This window comes from Rhineura floridana, chromosome 12 (genome assembly GCF_030035675.1).
Source record: "Rhineura floridana isolate rRhiFlo1 chromosome 12, rRhiFlo1.hap2, whole genome shotgun sequence".
NCBI lineage: Eukaryota > Metazoa > Chordata > Lepidosauria > Squamata > Rhineuridae > Rhineura > Rhineura floridana.
The window spans coordinates 22,736,688-22,754,139 of record NC_084491.1 but is presented as its reverse complement, the minus strand read 5'-3'; the positions used below and the strand labels follow the sequence as shown (position 1 = coordinate 22,754,139).

The window sequence follows — 17,452 nt, the reverse complement described above, 5'->3', positions numbered from 1 at the left end:
ATGTAGATCACTGAGACTTAGTGAAATAAAATAAAAGCTACTTTATTTATAGAAATACATAGTGGATTGGAAAGGCATACCTAGTTCTAAGTAACTAAGCTGGAGGAACAATGCCCAGACTTGGATATTGCCCTCATGGCTCAGGAGACAGAGCAACAACAAAGATGTCTCTTCTTTCCTGGGACAGTCAAAGGAAAAAGAAGACAAAGGAAGGAGGGGCAGGTCAGCTTCCCTGAGCATTTCAGTTTACAACAGCAGAGGTAAAGGTAGGCAAGCCTAGCCAGCTGGAGGACCCTAATTCTATCTTCCTTCTGGAATACATACAAAAGAACCCAAACAGGAGTTGCTCTTGCCCAACTTCCAACAGCCTCCACCCCCCTTTTTTGCTGCTGGATTGAGAATGAGATCCTTGTTAATGCCTTCTCCCATAACAACAGACATTCGTAGGAGCCAATAAGCATGACAGGAGAGAGAGAGAGCTACTGAGAAGAGTCTTCTCAGTGGCAGACTCGCCTCCTTTCACTCTAATGGACTCCAATCAGCAGGAAATGACAAGGAAGCATTTTGGAAGATTCTCCTCAGTGACTAACACATTCTCCTTTCATGCTAATTGGCTCACTGGATGCTGGAGACACCAGGGCCCTGCTGGGACCTTGTTTCCGAAAAAGTAAAAGGCCTAAGACACATACACCCCTGAAACGCCGGACAACTATACCCCTGGTTATTAGGAGACCACTATTCCTCTCACAGAGCTACAATTCCCAGCATGCTTTAACAAACAATCCCTCTTCTCAGGGAATTTTGAGAATTACAACTACTAGGCTGGCATGGGCACAACAGGGCTAACTCTGGGGGTGGCCGGTTGAGCATGTACTTGTCTACAGATGCTTATAGAGAGAGAGAGACCTTTTTTTCAAGAAAAAAACCCATGCCCTCTTTTAGCTAACATAAAAATCCCATGCCTCCGTTCCAACCTGATTTTCTCTATTTTTTTGTTCAGGGATTGAAATATGACACATAATTATAAAAAGATGTTGGGCTAAATAATAATAAAAAACAAATAAAAGTACTTATGATTTTTTAAACATGCATTTTTTTTAAAAAAAAAAGTCATCCCCCTCTTCCCCCAGATCTTCATATGCCCTTTGGGAGGGTGCACCACTGGTGAGAAACACTGTTCTAGATGGTGCTATTAAAGTGAGGTTAAACTGAAACTGCACATGCTCAGATGATTATGATAATGCTTTTTTAAAAAAAATGGCAAACTCATGTGTGTGTATGTGTTGCTCTAACATGGGGTGAGGTCCCAATTTGGCCCAAGCCACACCCACCTGCCCCACATCTGAGGTTATATGTGATTTCAGGTGTGGACAGGTAGAGACACAGCTGGATTGGCCATTCAACTGTTTCCTGCTGGAAATCCGGTACCACAGCTGACCCTTGCAGAAAGCAGGGTTGGTCACTTCAGCCCCGCTGGACCAGCTTAATAACCAAGTTCTTCATTGGAACTCCTTCATGTAGCTGATCCCTGCAGAAAGCAGTCTTTCCAGCTCTAGGACTGGGCCGACAAAGCCCCTTGCGCTGTGGGATGCAAGTGCCGAGCAGCTGCTTGGGAAGCACTGTGCAAGGGATTTACACTGATTTGTTGTCCCACACACCTGTCAAAGTTGGCCAGAGAAAGTGGAGATGGATAGCAATATGGACCCCCAGGCCAAAACGTTGCTCCACCCCTGCTCTGACATATCAGGAATGGTTGGGGGGGGGAGAGAAAAGAAAAAAATTAATTGAAGGGAGAAGGAAAATGTCAATTGTGTTCTTTGCAATGAAAGTAATGCACATGGCTGTTTAAAGCCCCGCTGCCGCCTTCCTAATAAGATCAAGGTCATGTTCTGAAAGAGAGATAGCAAAGGTGAAGCCCAGAAGTTATTGGACTTCAGCTCTCATTATCCCTAACCATAGATCATGCTGGCTGGAACTGTTAAGAGGTGTACTCTAACAACATCTGTAGGGCATTATGTTGGCTATTCCTGGGCTAAAATTACCTAGCTGCACCATGGTCAATAACCACATCAGTGCCCCTCATATTGGCACTCCCCAAGCTTAGCTCTTCATCCTCCTATATCTACCCAATAAGTGAAGGGTTGGGTGGACTTACCAGTGGTAGCAGCAACAGCAGAGGACAGTGATGTTGATAATAGCAGCAGTGTCCATCTGATGAGCACTGCACAGCCACCATTGTACTTGACGATGATGCCCAGACTGATGTTGCATTGCTCTGGGGCATGATGGATACTACAATGGCAGCTGTCCAATGCTCACTGCAGTGCTGGGACAGTGAACCCAGGATAGCATCTTCACTGGCAGTGTGTCCCACCCACCCCTCTGGCAGCTGCCCATGGATACTGCTTACTGGCACCAAGTTTGACTATTGGAGAAGCGGGACGGGCATTCTTAAAAACAAATAAAATGAGTTTGTGCCTCCCACAATGAAGATCTTCCCCACTTCCATTATTTCTGTACACCTTTCAAGCCATGAACTCTAGATGGGGCCACCAGAATGTTCAGGAGCAAAGTTGCTCCTGTTGCTTTTCAGAAACCATTGCCTGTACGCAGCCTGTGTTTCCTTCAATGCTGACTGACACAGAGCTTGGAAAAGTTACTTCTTTGAACTACAACTCCCATCAGCCCAATCCAGTGGCCATGGTGGCTGGGGCTGATGGGAGTTCAAAAAAGTAACTTTTCCAAGCTCTGGACTGATGTACTGGGTTGTGTTCTGTTTTCCGTTGTATCATATGAAGCTGCCTGAGTCCATCTAGCTCAGTATTATCTACACTGACTGGCAGCTGTTCTCCAGGATTCCAGATTGGATTCTCTCCCAGCCCTACCTGGATACTGAACCTGGGACCTTCTGCGTGCAAAGCAGATGCTCTACCACTGAGCTACAGCCCTTCCCCATCATTGTAGACTGGAATTAGTAGTATCTGGAAAAAGTGCTTATGGGAGCTTGGAGATTGTTTTCTTTGGTGGGGAATTCCAGTGGAAGAGAATGAATATTTCACAGCTGAGCACTGTATAAAACATTTTCCAGGGTAGAGTGCCTGTTTAAATTAGACCCTTTTGACTGTGCTCTTCTTAGATTCTTTCACCCACTTCTGAGAGCAGATAAGAAGACAATCCACATCCTCTTGAAATCAGTGTCACAAATCTCATTGATTGCAATTGTCCTCGCTTAAACCTAAACTCTGTGACCTTTCATACAGATGATGCATTTCTTTAGAAGTCCGTATGTGTATATGCACATTGGAGCAGAACGTAAAAAACTGATAATTGCCCTTCTCTCCTCCTCAAAACACCCTAAATATTTTATTTTCAGCATGAAAGAAACTAGAGGATATTTATATGGCTGGGGGAGTGGGGGGAGAGATATTACACAAAAATGATTATTGTCAGCAGCCAAGAAGAAAATATTTCATGTCTAGAGCTGGACGGAAAATGTTCTAGGAAATGCATTCCTTGTGCATTTATTAAGTGGAACTTTCTCTCTCTCTTCTCTCTCCCACTTCTTTTTTTTTTTAGAGAAAAAGCTTCTTCATGAAATAAAACCCCAAAGTAAGTTTATTTTTTCTCTTGTAATTTTAAATATATAGAAAACTTTTTTTTCTTTGACAATACACTTATTTAGGTTTTAACTGAAGGTGAAGGTTAGATATAAGGCAGATGATGCACTGGAAAGCACAGATAATATGTGTCTTCCATGTTTCACTGAACACACAGAGTGGGGAGCATGACTGAGCTTGCATCAGCATGCTCACTGGCTCTGGCCCCTCTGAATTCTGTGCATTTGGCGGAAGATTTCAGCCCTTCTGTTGAAAGTGCAGGGTTGGGAAAGGACCACAGTGGTAGAGTCTCTGGCTCAATCTCTGACACCTGCAGGCAGGCCTGGGAATGTCCGCCTTCTGGAAACCTGGAGAGTCATCTGCTGGTCATTTTAGACAATAGTAGCTAGAAGGACCAAGGCTGTGACTCAGTATAAGGTAGTTTCATATGTCCCCATGTTGTGCCAGTGGCCAGGATGCTGTTAAGGGGAGGGTAGTGGCTGTGTTCAATGAATGTGTTGAGGGCATGTGTAAAATGGGCTGCTGATGTATTCTATGATACCATAGTGTGAAATATGATCCATTACTCCTAGGCGATGTTTGATTACTGGGCAGGGCAGCATTTGGTAGATGATTGATTTTGTTGCCTCTTCTGTCTCCTTGTCTGTTTCCCTATACTGACTTGGGGCTGAAACAGGCATAACACAAGAGATCCCCATGCCTCCCCACACCTGCTCCTGATGATTGGGAGACCCTCTAGAACAGTATGGGTTATGCTTCAGAGGGCTACAGTAACCATAACCATGTCCTGCTAGTGCGTAACCTCCACTGGATATAACCCATTGCTCTTGCAACTTAGAAATAACAACATAGCCACACATTACAGCTGCTTGTCATTCCTTCTACACTTTTGTATTTTTTTTTTAATTGGGAATTAAAATAGGTGCCTTACTGCCCAAAAGCTATACTTCCCCCAAAACATATTCTGGGTTTTATACCAGAAAAAGTAAACATATAACATTTGAGCCTTTGGTAAAAATTATGTAAGGCATTTGTGGGAGGTTAAAGATTAGTCTTAAAAGTTAGAAATAAAAAAAGAAAACAAGTGATGCAAAAGCTAATAAATGACTCACATTGTTACTTTTTAAAGAAAAAACTCACATGCAATTCATGAGTTCGTTCATCTAGATAAAGCTTTAGTTCCTAGTAGATAATTTTATTCTGAGGAAGCATGTATCTCTCCTGAAAATGTATATAATATTGTTACGGTGTCCTGGTAAAATCGGTCTTCGTGACTGGCTACAGTCTGTCCACCCTGGCTTAGCACATATTTCATGTGTGTCATCTGTGTGAAAAGCACTGCTACTGACTAATTTGAACAGGTGTGTTGTTCAGCCTATCCCAGCCCTGTCACGTTCTGCCGGAGAGAAAGGGGAACACAGTCTGTGGTCATTAATGTTGTTGTGTTCCCACACTGTAATGGCCAAACAGAGTTTTTTGTTGTTGCTTTTGTCTAGAGTTCTAATGCTGCAGGAAATCAGACATCAAGGTGTTTTTATTTACACGTCTTTCTTTTTGTTGTCACTCTGTTGTTTGGGCTGCACAAGTGCTTTCCTTTTGTGCTGAGCACCAGGGACAGTGAGAGCTGGCACTGGGCCCGGGGCAAGGTGCATGATTGCCCTCCCCTAAAATTTCCTACAAACCAAATGTTACTGCTTTCTTGAAACAAGTTTTTAAGTGACTTAGGTTTGACTTGAAGATTCAAAATAAATGAAAAATATTAATCAGAAAAGGATAGTTAATATGTTTATTTAAAATAACACTGTTCACAAACCAAAGTGAAAACAAACATTTTAGTACTACTATATTACTAAACAACTTAATTAGTAGTATTAATTCATTTCAATGAAAACATACTGTTTATGAGTGATCATGAGTCTATTAATCTGGACCACATTTAACAGTGCTTTGCAGGCTTTGCTGTTAGCAAATGTTTCAATTTTATAATCAAAGGTTAGTTTTCTTGCAAGTTTTGATTCAGTGGCCAAGGTTCCCAAATCTATGAGATGATCTTGACATATAGTTGACCTGAGGCAGTTTTTAACATGTACCAGAGTGCTGAATGACCTCTCTGCTTCAGCTACAATCACTGGGAGAATGCAAAAGGTATGCAGTCCCATGGCTTTTTTCGTAATGGGACTCACTGTTATAGAGCACCAGCATCTCTTTTTTTGCTGCCCACAGCACCTATGGTGCCCACAGTACTTTTATTAAGTTTTACCAAAAAAACACCTTGCAGATCTACACAAACATTTGGGAATAAGCTGGAAACATTTGGAAATAAGACCTGCTGAGTGCCCATTGACAATGTTTCCCATCAGCAAATTCTCATTGGTGCTCTGGTGTACTCACAGTTCAGTATGTGTAGCACCAGACCGAAGTAGCCCTTTGCCGTATATCTTGATATGTGTGCTGTGTCCCCTTGCTATTCTGTGTTGACTGCTGGGCTGAGATATCCTGTCCCCTAAAGTCACTCAGAGGATAGGGGTTGGGATGGGGACAAAATTTGTTTCAAATCAGTTTTTGATACAAAGTTGAACCTACCTAATGTTACACTTTCTGAAACAATATGCAAACCAAAGCACAAGTATTTTTATTTTTATTATTATTTATTATATCCCGCCCTTCCTCCCAGTAGGGGCCCAGGGCAGCAAACAAAAACAATAAAAACAGTCTAAAACATCATAAAACAGACTTTAAAATATATTAAAACAAAACATCTTTAAAAACATATTAAAACAAATAGGCTTTAAAAATATATTTAAAACAAAAAAAGCTTTAAAACATCTTAAAAAGCAATTCCAACACAGATGCAGACTGGGATAAGGTCTTTACCTAAAAGGCTTGTTGAAAGACGAAGGTCTTCAGTAGGCACCAAAAAGATAACAGAGATGACGCCTGTCCAATATTTAAGGGGAGGGAATTGAAAGGGTAGGTGCCACTACACTAAAGGTCTGCTTCCTATGTTTTGCGGAACGGACCTCCTGATAAGATGGTATCTGCAGGAGGACCTCACCTGCAAAGTGTAGTGATCAGCTGGATATATAAGGGGTAAGACAATCTTTCAAGTATCCTGGTCCCAAGCTGTATACGGCTTTGTCACCAAACCAGAACCTTGAACTTGCATGGACAACAGTGGTCAGACCATCCCAAGTAAGAAAAACAGGGTCATACTCCCCTATCCTTCTCCCGATAAAGATCATCCTTCAGGGCAACCAAGGCCGATTCAGTCCCATAACCAGGCCTGAACCCAGATTGGAATGGGTCAAGGTAATCTGTTTCATCCAACAGTTCTTGTAATTGCTGTGCCACAACCATCTCAATCACTTTCTCTAAAGGAGGGATATTTGTGACTGGGCAGTAGTTATCACAAACCAATGGGTCCAGGGTGGGCTTTTTCAGGAGTGGTCGTATCACCACCTCTTTCATGGTGGCTGGAACCACTCCCTCCCGCAACGATGTGTTGATGATATCCTGGATCCATTTGGTCATACCCCCTCTGCAAGCTTTAATAAGGCAAGAAGGGCAAGGGTCAAGAGGACACATTCCTGGCTGCATAATTGCAAGCACCATGCCCACATCATCAGGCCACATCAACTGAAACTGATCCCAAGAAGTTGCAGCAGATATTGCACTGGACACCTCACTGGGGACTACAGTAGATGTGGATGGGGCATCAAGATTGCTACAGAGGTGAGCAATTTTACTCTCAACGTGTCATGCAAACAATTCACAGTGGGCCTCCAAAGAGTCTAAAATTCCATTTCCTGGAGTTGATGTCAACACCCCCCTGACTGAGTGGAAAATCTCCACTGGACAGCTACTTGAGGATGCAATGGTAGTAGAGAAGTGGGCCTTCTTCGCCGCCCTCACCACCACACAGTAGGCACAATTATGTTGTTTTACTTATGCCTAATCAGTCTCACTCAAGTCTTCTACCACCACTTGTGCTCTAGCTATCATCCAGCCTGTTTCATTGACCTTAGTTCACTGGTGTACCAAGGTGCAAACCAGGTTCCACAATACCAGAGGGGGCGCTCAGGGGCAACTGTGTTAAGAGCCCAATGTGTCTCATTGTTCCACAGCCTGACAAGGGCTTCAACAGGGTCACCTCCTCTATCTACTGGAAAGTCTTCCAGGACATTCTGGAATCCAGTGGATTCCGTTAGTCTCCAGTGGTGGACCATCTTAATCTGTCCACCACCCCTGCAGGAGAGGATTGGAGCCATAGGTCTAAACTTCACCAGGAAATGATCTGACCATGATAATGGGGTGACATCCACCTCCATCTCCAAAACACCCCTTCCTCCAACTGGAGCAAACCCAAGCCGAGGGTGTGCCCTGCCCTATGTGTCAGACCAGTGACAATATTTAAAGCATCATCTCTCTAATCAATACATTTTAAACTCTTTATTACAGATGGGAAAGTAAAAAGTTGTCCCCCTATATTTGCAGTTGTGCAGAGCCCTCATCATCAGAGAAAGGTTCAATGGCACACCCCCTGGCACTTGGAGAGCGAGGAAGGGCCTGAGAAGCCAAAGCAGAATCCTTCCCCAAACAATGTGCCTGCCTAGAGGCCCACTCGTCATCCGATTTAGCCTTGGTTCACTCACTCCTCGAAGCAGGGGAGGAGCAGAGAGACCACCTTCTGAATGTGTTTGGTCTTTTTCTTGGCTTTCTCATGCTGCTCAGCACCGGCTGTAGGAAGAGTGGGCATCCCAGAAGGCTGGAGCAGGAAAGATCAGGGTCATAGGTACCCCTGGCTCTATGGGGTAGGGGAGAGGCAGAAGGAGCAGCCACCATTATCTCAACTTATGCACACACATTCATGGAGTGCAGAGGAGCACTCCACCCAGGCTATAGCCATTGGCTGTCCTCAACAAAGAGTCCTGTAACAGCTTCCTCTTCAGGCGGGAACCTTGCCTGGTTAATTTCACTGGCTCTGACTCACCTGCCTGACAGCTTAGCTCTGATGGTGTGAGTCTCATTTTGTAAACCTGCTCTTGCAGATTTCATCTTATACCCTGAGCTCTTCACAGACTGCATGTAAACCAGGCTAATAAATCTTTCTTTCACAGATTTCATCCTATAACTTGAGCTCCTCACAACAGATTATGTTTAAATCAGTTAATAAAATAGGATATATTTATGTCCTAGATCCCAATGAGCTTGAATGGGATTCAGACAGCTAATAGCAGACACTGTTCTTGCTGAGCGTGCGTGTCTTGAGAGTGACCAATTTCAGCTGTTGTGTTAAGAAAAAAAAAAGAGAGAAGAAAAACTCGGACCGTTAATATGTTTCATCGTTAGCTTGAATGTTTAGGGAACTTTCCAGTTGTTAGAGTATAATACACTTGGCAGGCAAGCAACACCAAAAGTGGTCTGACGGGCTGCTGCATTTTGTTTATTCTCTCCTCATCTCCTGCATCATGACCGGATCCTTAAGAAAGAGGGCCAGCCAAACTGCCGTGGTCGATTTTAGTGCCTTTTAGCTCCTTGGGGAATGAAACTATTTCTTTTAAATTGTGAGATTAGAGATGTGCTATATAAATACCCCTTGTTGCTTGCTATTGAATGGAACAGGCATTAAGTTTAAGACCACATGCATCATCATTGATGTAAAATCAAAGTCAATTATTAAGATAATTGAGAAACAACCAATTGTGGTAAGTAGCCTTATATAGAACTCTCTGGTTGGGAACTGTGCTTCTCACATACGGGGACTTCTCCGCAGCCAGAGAAAGGAAAGGATAAGCAGAGAAGCATATTTCCATGGCTGTCCGGTATAGTAGCGAGGGGGGGAAAGAGAGAGACAGAAGATTGAAATAACAGGGTGGGTAACTGTCGATATCTGCTAGAGGATGAATAGCAAATCCGGAGAAATGTGTACTCTGCAAAGCTTGTGCAAAACTTTATTGCAAGTCAGATAATTTAATCAATTATGATTCCTAATGCATTAAAGTGTATTTTGTGCTTCTACACTTCTTAAATTATCTTTTAATAAAACTTAATCATGGTTAATAGAAACAAATATGCTTTCAGTAGATGTTGTTGCCAGTGCTGGCAAACACAAATAAACATTGGCTTGGTTCAGACCTAACACCAACCTGTGATTTTGAGGATGCATGCCCAAGCTTCAGGCTTGTGCGCTCCCTCCTACCCCTTCTATGTGCCAAGACGGCCGACGTTTTGATTTATGCTTGCCGTGCAAAGCTAGGCCTAGAAACCAAGGCTTGATCCTAGTTTGCAGGGCAAATGCAGGCCACAAGTTGCCAGATCAAAATGGGCAACCTGTGGTTTGTGTCCAACCAGGAAAAGAAGGAATGAATTGCTATGTCCCAAGAAGGGAGGAGGAGGAGGAAGGTCCTTAATGGCTCATCCCCACAGCGCCAAATGGTGGTTTATCTATCTGAACCAGACTGTGATGTCATGGTTCTTCCCAGTATGAACTCCTCCTAAATGTTTTTAATTTATTTCCCATACAATATTTGATCTTCTCTGGATCAGGAAAACACAAGCCATCATGAGATGCTTGCAAATCAGGGTATGGTTTGAGGACAAATGATGAAACTACCTTACTGAAGCTCATCAGATCTTATTTTTGAGTTTTGCTGGGTTTACCTAAATATGTGTTTTCTGTCATGGTCAGTTTAAAGACTGTTCTATTGAATATTAAAAGTAGGGATGGGGGAGAAATTTTATTCAGTTCACTTTTAAAGCCAAATTGATTAAATCCACACTTTCCAAAACAATATGAGAACAGAAACACAGACTTTCTTTGAAATAAAAAGATTATATTAGTAAAATTAATATACAAAATGCATTGTTTTAGCAGACATTGCTTGCAAAAATGAAAACTGCATGCAAAAATGTGTGTGTTTGGAGAAATGTGCACTAAAATGCTGAATATTTTTTGTGAGATTTGTTTTTTTTAAAAAAATACACATTGGTGCAGAAATTTGCAGAACTCAATTTAAGATTGGAAAAATGAGAAACTGAGAGAACTGAAACGGACAGATCCTTCCATCCCTAATTGAAAGTCACATTTATAAAATATTATGGATGGATAATATTAGTGTACCCAATAAATATTTGGTTGAATTAAAACACTGGATTACCAGTATTAAGAAATGGGTACTTTGTGTTATGATTGAATGTGGTTTTTAATGGACTAAATTCAATTGGTGTTGAGTGAGGGCACAGAAAAAAAATTAATTACAAGGCCAGTAGATGAGGTAGCTTTGAAAAAGAATTTAAAATCAGTCTATTGGTTTATGTAGGCACCTGTTTATGTTTTGGACTTGTTTTATGGTTCCAAACCTGTTAACAATAGTTTCCTGGTCCAGATGAATCAGGAAACTATGGTTTAATTGTGGTTTGTGCAAAAGGAGAAGGAAAGGGAGCTCTGTGAATTCTCAGTTTAATAATCCACGGTATGATAATCTCAACTGGCTCAACGTTTGAAATGTGTACTGGGTACCATTTTTAAAACATCTGTATTGTATATTTTGCAAAGGCTTTTGGCTAAAAGCCAAAGACAGTGGCTGATTGTGAATCCTTGTGAGAGGCTCATGCATGCTGTCTTGAGTTTCATGATGGAAGAAATGCAGGATATGAATCTACTAAAAGAAAAGAAAACAAACATCTATCTCTAAAACAAACAAATAAATCCTGTCTGTCCAAGACAAGTGCAGAAAGCAATATATACACAATTACTAGCATTTGTTGTTGTTTTTCCCTTTCTTTCCACTCCTCCAAGGCAGGGAGATATCTCTGGATTTCTTTCTTTTCTTTTTCAGTTTTAGTTTAGATAAAATTATTTTTTTCATGAACATTTGGCATATTTGGAACAAGTAAGAATGTTTTGAAATGAAAGAATAATATTTTGTTTGACTTCCTTTAAACATTTACCAACATCACCACCACCTCACGGGGGGGGGGAGACGAAGGGCAGGGCTCTTTTCTTCATGCCAACTCTTCAAGATGGCAATACTTTCTAGAGAACCTCTTAGGCCCCACAGAAAACTGAAAGAAACGCACTACCATTGGTACCCCATCAGGTCCTCTCATTACAGACCTTTAGGAAAGCCCTAAATAGCCATTTATTTTCCTTGGCTTTCTTTTGAGTTGTTGCTTGTGGTTTTAACTGTATTCTGTATTGGTTTTTAATAGTGGTGGGCTGTAATTACTACTACTACTACTACTACTACTACTACTACTACTACTACTACTACTATTTAAAATCCCTTCATGAAAGACTGAGTGCCAGAGAGTGAATTTTAGGCCATGTTTTAATGTGAACATTCCCCCCCGGGGGAAACTCTTGACAGTTCAGTGTTACGTTTTTGATTATGCATGTCCAAGAGGAATGCTAACATAACATCCTAGTAACATTTTATAAAGAATTGCCTAATTAGAAACGTGTGTGTGTGTGTGTGTGTGTGTGTGTGTGTGTGTGAGAGAGAGAGAGAGAGAGAGAGAGAATTTAGAACAGCCCCCCCCAAAAAAATTTAAACTCTGCTGTATCTCAAGGGCTTAATTCAGGGATGGGGAATCTATGACCTGGAACCTATAACCCTCCAGTTGTTGTTTGACTCCAGCTCCTGTAATCCCCAGATAGCATGGACAATAGTCAGAAAAGGCAGACGTTGTAATCCATCAACATCTGGAGGGCCATAGGTTCCCCACCCCTGGTTTTAAATACATGTGTTTATTACAACCAATATGCTGGGAAGAAAAACAGGCAACAAGTCCTATTCTATCCTTATGTTCACTTTGTGAACATTTAAAGCTTTCTGACATTCTGATACCCAGTTTGTACTGAAAAGCTGAAAGGCAACCAGCTGATTTGCTTCTATTCTGGAAAGATTGCACGAAAGTGCTGAGAGGCATCCCAAAGCCAGAGATAGACCCGGTTCAATCCTCATGACCACGCAATGGTTTGGCCATGGTGAACTAACATCATTTATCCAATAATAAAGCCCACACCTCTCCATCTCCAAGAAGGGAGCCCTTTATACTGGTATATCCTTGCATATGGTTACAGGAAGGGACAGAAATGTTTTGGTCTCTCTTTCTAATGCAACGTTTTTAATGTGGTTGCTTAAGGGTGCTGAGAGTTGTTAGGAGACACTCATTCACCTCACAAAGTTACAGTTCCCAGAGTTCCCTGGGAAGAGGGGTTGATTGTTCTGAGAATTGTACCTCTGGGAGAGGAACAGGGGTCTCCTAACAACTCTTGGCACCCTTAACAAACTACAATGCCCATGATTCTTTGGGGGAATCCATGACTGTTAAAGTGGTATAATAGCAGTTTAAATGTATAGTGTGGATGTGGCCTTTATCCATTTCTGGGGAGTCCCCCCAGCTCTCCCCCTCACTGTTCCATACCTTCCTCAAACTGTGCCCTTGAACTGTGAAGATGACTCTCTGTTACCTAGAAGGAGAATAAGTAGTTGTGGGTGGAGATCACTTTTTTTTGGCATGGCTGGAATGTAGCCTACTGTATAACATTACATCTGTTCTACCCACTTTGCCTCTGGCCATGCCAACCACTGACATGTCCCCTCCCAAATTTTGTCCATGATGGAATGTGGCTTTTTGGCTGAAGAAGTTTCCTCACTCCTGCAGTATAATTAAGCAGCAGCTCTTCCTGAATTGACTTGGGGATATCAATGGAGGGAACAGTCTCTCTCTCTCTCTCTCTCTCTCTCTCTCTCTCTCTCTCTCTCTCTCTCTCACACACACACACACACACACACACACACACACACACTAGAGTGCATCCAACATACCTAGCTGAAACCTAAACTCCATGTTTCAACTAGTGTGAGGAGAAAGGATCCACTTTCTACAGGATCCTATCCATCTTTGGAACTTTGCATTTCCCCTTCCATCAAAGGGCAGTTTGAGAATGACAGCAATAAATTAACAACCTTCCTGTCTTAGCAAGGTAGGAAAGAGATGTCTGAGATAGACATTTCTTGTTCTTATATAGCTAGAAGGCTGGAGATACTCCCAGTGAAAAGTATAGCTTTTTCTGTTCCCATTCTCTCTCCCAAACTTTTGTCGTTGAAAAAATCCCGTCAATGCTTATGACTGTTTGGTGTTAATTGGTGCTTGTTTCAGTATATAGAAGGGAACCCTAAAACCTGATCCTTATTTAGTGCCACTCCTTCTCTCCTTGCAGACATTGAGAATGCCACAGACATTGCCTTGTACTCAGGCCTGGGTGCCGCAGTCATTGCAGTAGCCGTCATTGTGGTTGGCGTGACCCTCTACAGACGAAGCCAGAGTGAATATGGTGTGGATGTGATCGACTCATCTGCCCTAACGGGAGGCTTCCAGACATTTAATTTTAAAACTGTCCGTCAAGGTTGGTAATTCAGAATACTACTTACTGAGAAAGGTTCCATTATAGGGGACTTAGGGTTGCCTTATAGCGGTGGGGCAGAGCATGTGCTTTGCATGCAGAATATTCCAGTTTCAATCCCCAGTGTCTCCAGGTACAGCTGGTTAAAGACTTCTGTCGAAAACCCTGGATAACCACTGCCAGTCAGTCCTGAGCTAAATGGGCCAATAATCTAACTTGGTATAAGACAGTTTCCTATGTTCCTATACAGTTGTGGTGTGGAAGCTGCTGCATCATGATTGTGTCCCATGCCATAACTGTCAATCTGTTCCTTTGAAAAAACATAGGAAGGGCAGGCATCTTGGAATTGTTATCACCATCGTCGTCATCATCATCATCATCCCTATCCCTCCCTTCCTACCAGCAGCAGCCCCGGGCAGATTCAGGTATGCATTACTATACTGGTAACAGTGGGCTTTTCTAAGCCGACAAGGGATGCCAAACATAAGAATCCTGCTTTGAATGAAAAAAGAAAAAGAAACAGAAAAAGGTGATAATATCCCTTCTGTGAAATGTATGGTGGTGGTAGGGAGATTGTGATAGGAGTTACCTGTGATATTCTGTGTTGTATAAATAGTTGTTGTGGGTTTATTTCAATATTTATGAATATGCCTCCCTGGGCTCCTGCTGGGAGGAAGGGCGGGATATAAATCAAATAATAAAATAAATAATATTTATGGTAAGTGAGGTTTAATAGGTTAGGATAGAGAAAAGTTCTTCTCCCTCTCTCATAATACTAGAACTCATGGACATTCAAAGAAGCTGAATGTTGGAAGATTCAGGACAGACAAAAGGAAGTACTTCTTTACTCAGCACATAGTTAAACTATGGAATTTGCTCCCACAAGATGCAGTAATGGCCACCAGCTTGGATGGCTTTAAAAGAAGATTAGACAAATTCATGGAGGACAGGGCTATCAATGGCTACTAGCCATGATGGCTGTGCTGTGCCACCCTAGTCAGAGGCAGCATGCTTCTGAAAACCAGTTGGTGGAAGCCTCAGGAGGGGAGAGTGTCCCTGCACTCAGGTCCTGCTTGTGGGCTTCCCCCAGGCACCTGGTTGGCCAGTGTGAGAACAGGATGCTGGACTAGATGGGCCACTGGCCTGATCCAGCAGGCTGTTCTTATGTTCTTAATTGTGGTAAGTGGTGAGAGATGGGAGGAGGAAATGTGAGTATGGAATGTTGGTGTATACTGGTGTATGGCCTAAATTTTCTGGGTGAGTATGGGATGAGTGGTTTATATTTGAAGGGTTTGACAGTTTACAGTTGGATAGGGAATTAACTTGGGTAGAGAGGGCTGGAGAGTGTGTGGGTGTGAGTGCGTTGTCAGGGTGTATATAGCCAGGTTAATATTGATATTGTTAATCAAGTAAGGACTGTTGGAACTATATAAGTAAGGAACACATTTAGAAACCACATGCTTAAGTTCTTGAAACAAAAATATTCTTGCTAAGGAAATATCTGTTTAGTAAATAAACTTATATGTTCTTTATAAACACATCTGGTTCTTGACCAGCTACAAAGGGGACCATAAGAGAGCAGATCATAAACAAGTATGAGGAAAAAGGTGGACGTGGTGGCAGCGGGAAGTACCTCTGAAGGACACTATCTAGGGAAGGAAGCTAACCTGTAGCTGTGAGGCTTGCCTGGAAGCCTGGTGGGTATAGTAAAGGCTGGAGGAACAGAATGCACTTTCTCCCCTCCTTTATCTGCTGCTGGTGGCGAAGTGAAAGTGGTGATGGGTGGAAGAGAAGTGTGGGGAGGCATGACAACACCATCACACTTTCACTGAAAACCATGGATGGGCGTGTCTTGGAAAGTTGAGACTCCAGTCTACTCCCATTGAAAGCCACCATTGAAAAGGACAGCATGCTGGGATTTCAGTCCAATCAGTCTATAAGCTTTTTTTGTAGACCATAATCCAACGCAGTTAAGTGTGTGTGGGCCCACTGATTCCAAAAGCCTTATGTGCGCTGAACATCATGGAGTTTAGCTGGATCATCACCTTGCAGTGGTGAGTGGGCTTGAGTGTTCCAATGAATCCTGTGAGCGATGCCGTCGGGAGTCATGTACTCCCAGTAGGGTCACCCATGGCGGTAAGGTCAAGGGAGAGGAACCAGACAAAGAACGATCCAAGAAAGTGCTCAACGGCAGAACAGGTGGAGGATAACAATGTGTATGTTATTAGGGCTGTGAAGGCAGATGAAGGCTGCAGCAGATAAAAGACTTCCAATCGTCATGGTATCCATGCCATTGGATCACAGCCTTTTTCTGTCAAGATTGTGTGTTGATCATGGTGCACCGACCTCCCCACATAAAACAAATTCACGCACAGGCATCTTCCATAACAAAAGTCCCATGGTGATTGACAAATGGCGACGGGGCGGGACTGTGAAATCCAAAAGCTCCTAGACATGGTCTGGTACATCGGCGATGGATACAGATTCAGACGGATCCATTGTTAAAGACTATATTTTGGAAGACAATCTTACTCAGTCATGAGCGATCGCCAAGAAGTATTGTTTCTATTAGACATTCTCCACTGGACAAGTGAATAGACGCAAGGGTCTCAGCACAGAGATTGGGAACCATTTTTCAGCCCAAGAGCCTGGGCAATGAGGCCACATGCCAGTGCTAAACTGGTCTAGAGGCAGAAGCTGGGCAAAGCAATAAAGGTGAATGTTACCTTTGTATCACAGGCTAGTTTCTACACACACTTACACACTCCTCACTGTCCTCCATCCAGACAGCCGGAAGGTATTATCAGAATTTGAAAACATTTTTCATCAGCCAAAAGGGAGGGTACAAAGCAGGGCCAGTGAACAATGTGGTCTGGATGGAAAGAGGTTGTGAGACTGAGGAAGGTCTTCAAGCTGCGGTGAGTTCCAAGAGCCAAACAGAAAGGCCTTGCTGCTGGGGTGCATTTGGTCCATTGACCTGAGGTTCCCCATTCCTGCCCCAGTATCTGAGTCTTTTTTGCATGGAGAAAACAAGAAACATTTTAGTTATAAAAGCAAGGGTAAAATGCATATCTGTTTTTGTTTCTTTTACATGTATTTCCAGTCTTCATAGGAAAAACTATAAAAGAAATTCTGTTATTTCAAGTTCTGCAGTTCAGATCTAAACTTCCATGCATCGGTAATTCAAAAAAATGGGAGTCCATGTGTGAAGCACTGAAGAAGTAGTTACACACACACACACACATTAAAAAACACTCAGCACATCATCTTTAGTCATTACATTGATGCATCCCCACACATTCACAATATCTAAATTGCACTTCTTTTTTTCTGGAACACTCTTTCCCTGGGAATATAAGGGAGTGATTTTATGTAGTGGGTGAGAAAAGTTCTTTGAATTTCTATCACTCTCCTTTCTCAGATG

The 17,452-nt window shown here is 42.5% G+C and overlaps 1 protein-coding gene across 4 annotated transcripts in view; it reads left to right on the top strand.

Moving 5' to 3' along the window:
- The window catches only part of UNC5D (unc-5 netrin receptor D), a 550,803-nt gene that overhangs the window by 426,718 nt on the left and 106,633 nt on the right, over positions 1 to 17,452 (top strand). The window contains exons 8-10 of one of the 4 annotated variants that reach the window (XM_061592398.1): positions 3,577 to 3,609; positions 13,846 to 14,031; positions 14,355 to 14,453. In XM_061592398.1, the coding sequence (XP_061448382.1) occupies positions 3,577 to 3,609; positions 13,846 to 14,031; positions 14,355 to 14,453 (318 nt within the window). The remainder of the gene's footprint in view (positions 1 to 3,576; positions 3,610 to 13,845; positions 14,032 to 14,354; positions 14,454 to 17,452) is intronic. The other 3 variants (XM_061592399.1, XM_061592400.1, XM_061592401.1) reach the window with 3 other exon arrangements.